The sequence below is a fragment of the Hipposideros armiger genome, unplaced genomic scaffold (assembly GCF_001890085.2).
Source record: "Hipposideros armiger isolate ML-2016 unplaced genomic scaffold, ASM189008v1 scaffold_135, whole genome shotgun sequence".
NCBI lineage: Eukaryota > Metazoa > Chordata > Mammalia > Chiroptera > Hipposideridae > Hipposideros > Hipposideros armiger.
In genome coordinates this window covers 3,392,638-3,394,118 of record NW_017731485.1, presented here as the reverse complement: position 1 = coordinate 3,394,118, position 1,481 = coordinate 3,392,638, and the positions used below count along the sequence as shown (strand labels likewise).

At 49.1% G+C, this 1,481-nt stretch overlaps 1 protein-coding gene across 1 annotated transcript in view; it reads left to right on the top strand.

Annotated features, from left to right (window-relative positions):
- The window catches only part of LOC109386545 (acyl-coenzyme A synthetase ACSM5, mitochondrial-like), a gene marked incomplete at its 5' end in the record, with an annotated part of 21,954 nt that overhangs the window by 13,422 nt on the left and 7,051 nt on the right, over nucleotides 1-1,481 (top strand). The window contains one exon of the mRNA XM_019649818.1: nucleotides 1,214-1,412. Within this exon, the coding sequence (XP_019505363.1) occupies nucleotides 1,214-1,412 (199 nt within the window). The remainder of the gene's footprint in view (nucleotides 1-1,213; nucleotides 1,413-1,481) is intronic.

The following is a 1,481-nucleotide window of genomic DNA, read 5'->3' as shown; positions in this document are numbered from 1 at the left end:
TTCTGGCCTCCAGGAGTTTGCACCCAGATGGAACCAAATACATTTAAGACTGTCTGCAACTTCCACACCTGAGCTGGGCTGTCTCTCCACCATATGCCCATAGGCCATTCCTATAGCAACGTCTACTTCTGGGAGAGTAGAGAATTTGTTGGGTAACTGTTAGCCACATGGAGAGTGGGGTTTGTGGCCTTAGGGCTAGTGACACTAACAAGCCCACCGCAATACATGCCCCATCACCCTAGCCCCAGACTAATGTCATCCAGTCACTCTCAGAGTGCATGCCATTGGGCACCGAGAGGAGATGGCATGAGGCTGTGGATGGCTCCCATCCTGGGTGAGCCCGAGGTGACCTCTGCTAGCAGGACTAATCCAGGTGTTGGGTATGTGGAGAGAGACCCGTCACCCTTCAATTACCTACTGACCCTGACCTATGTCCCCTCTTCTACCCTCCCCCGAGTCAGCGGGAGCTGTCCCCACCGTTCCCTCGTCTTCCCAGATCCCGTATATCTGTTCACGAAGCACCTCAGAGAGGAAGTCTATAATTCTTACAATCTTACATCCCATTCATTGATCTGTTATGTGTATCTCAACATCAGGATTTTGACCCAAAGCAGTCTCTGAAAGATTTGTTCGAGAACAATTTGGTTGAGAGATACTTAATAACATTAAGTAACAGGCAAACCAACTTGATGCAAAGGGAAAAATGCTTGAAAATGTATTTGCAATCGCTGGCTTTTCATGTTTTGGATGAATGGTTGAACGGAGGGATAGTTTTACAACATATTTAATATCTGTGGGAATTTTTTACCCATTTGTTGGAATTTTCAGGCTCCTAGAGAGCTATGTTCTCTTTCATTTTTAATCAGCTTATCTTTTTCAACCATGTGGTTGTCCCAACCAATTTATTATCAATCACTTTGTTTCCCTTGAAATTATTTTGGCCAATTCACCTGGAATTCACCATCTTATGCCAAAACCTACTATATGAGGCTCTGATTTTATTCCAAACTCAGATAGAACTGATTTGTTTAAAAAGCTCATCTGCCCATGAGGAACCTGCCTGCAGAGAGGATGGGGCACTCGGAATGGATTATAAAGCCTGGGAGGTGACACTCTGGTGTCTTTCGGTGGCTGGACCTGGGCAGCAGGGCTGGAGGGGAGGTGGGGAATGGGGGTCCTGACGCGGGTGTCCTTGTTTCCCCCGATGAGAAAGGTACCAGTTTCGGAGTCTGAAGCACTGTGTCACTGGGGGAGAGGCCCTCAATCCTGACGTGAGGGAGAAGTGGAAGAAGCAGACAGGCCTGGAGGTGTATGAAGGCTACGGCCAGTCTGAGACGGTGAGTGCTGCTGTCCTCCACCTGAGCCCTCAGCCAGCCCGTGGGAATGCCGTCCTCAGAGCCTCCTGCCTTTCCGTCTGCCATCTCTGTGACACCTGTCAGGGACCGCCCTGCCCACAGGGAGGACACCCTGATAACAAAACT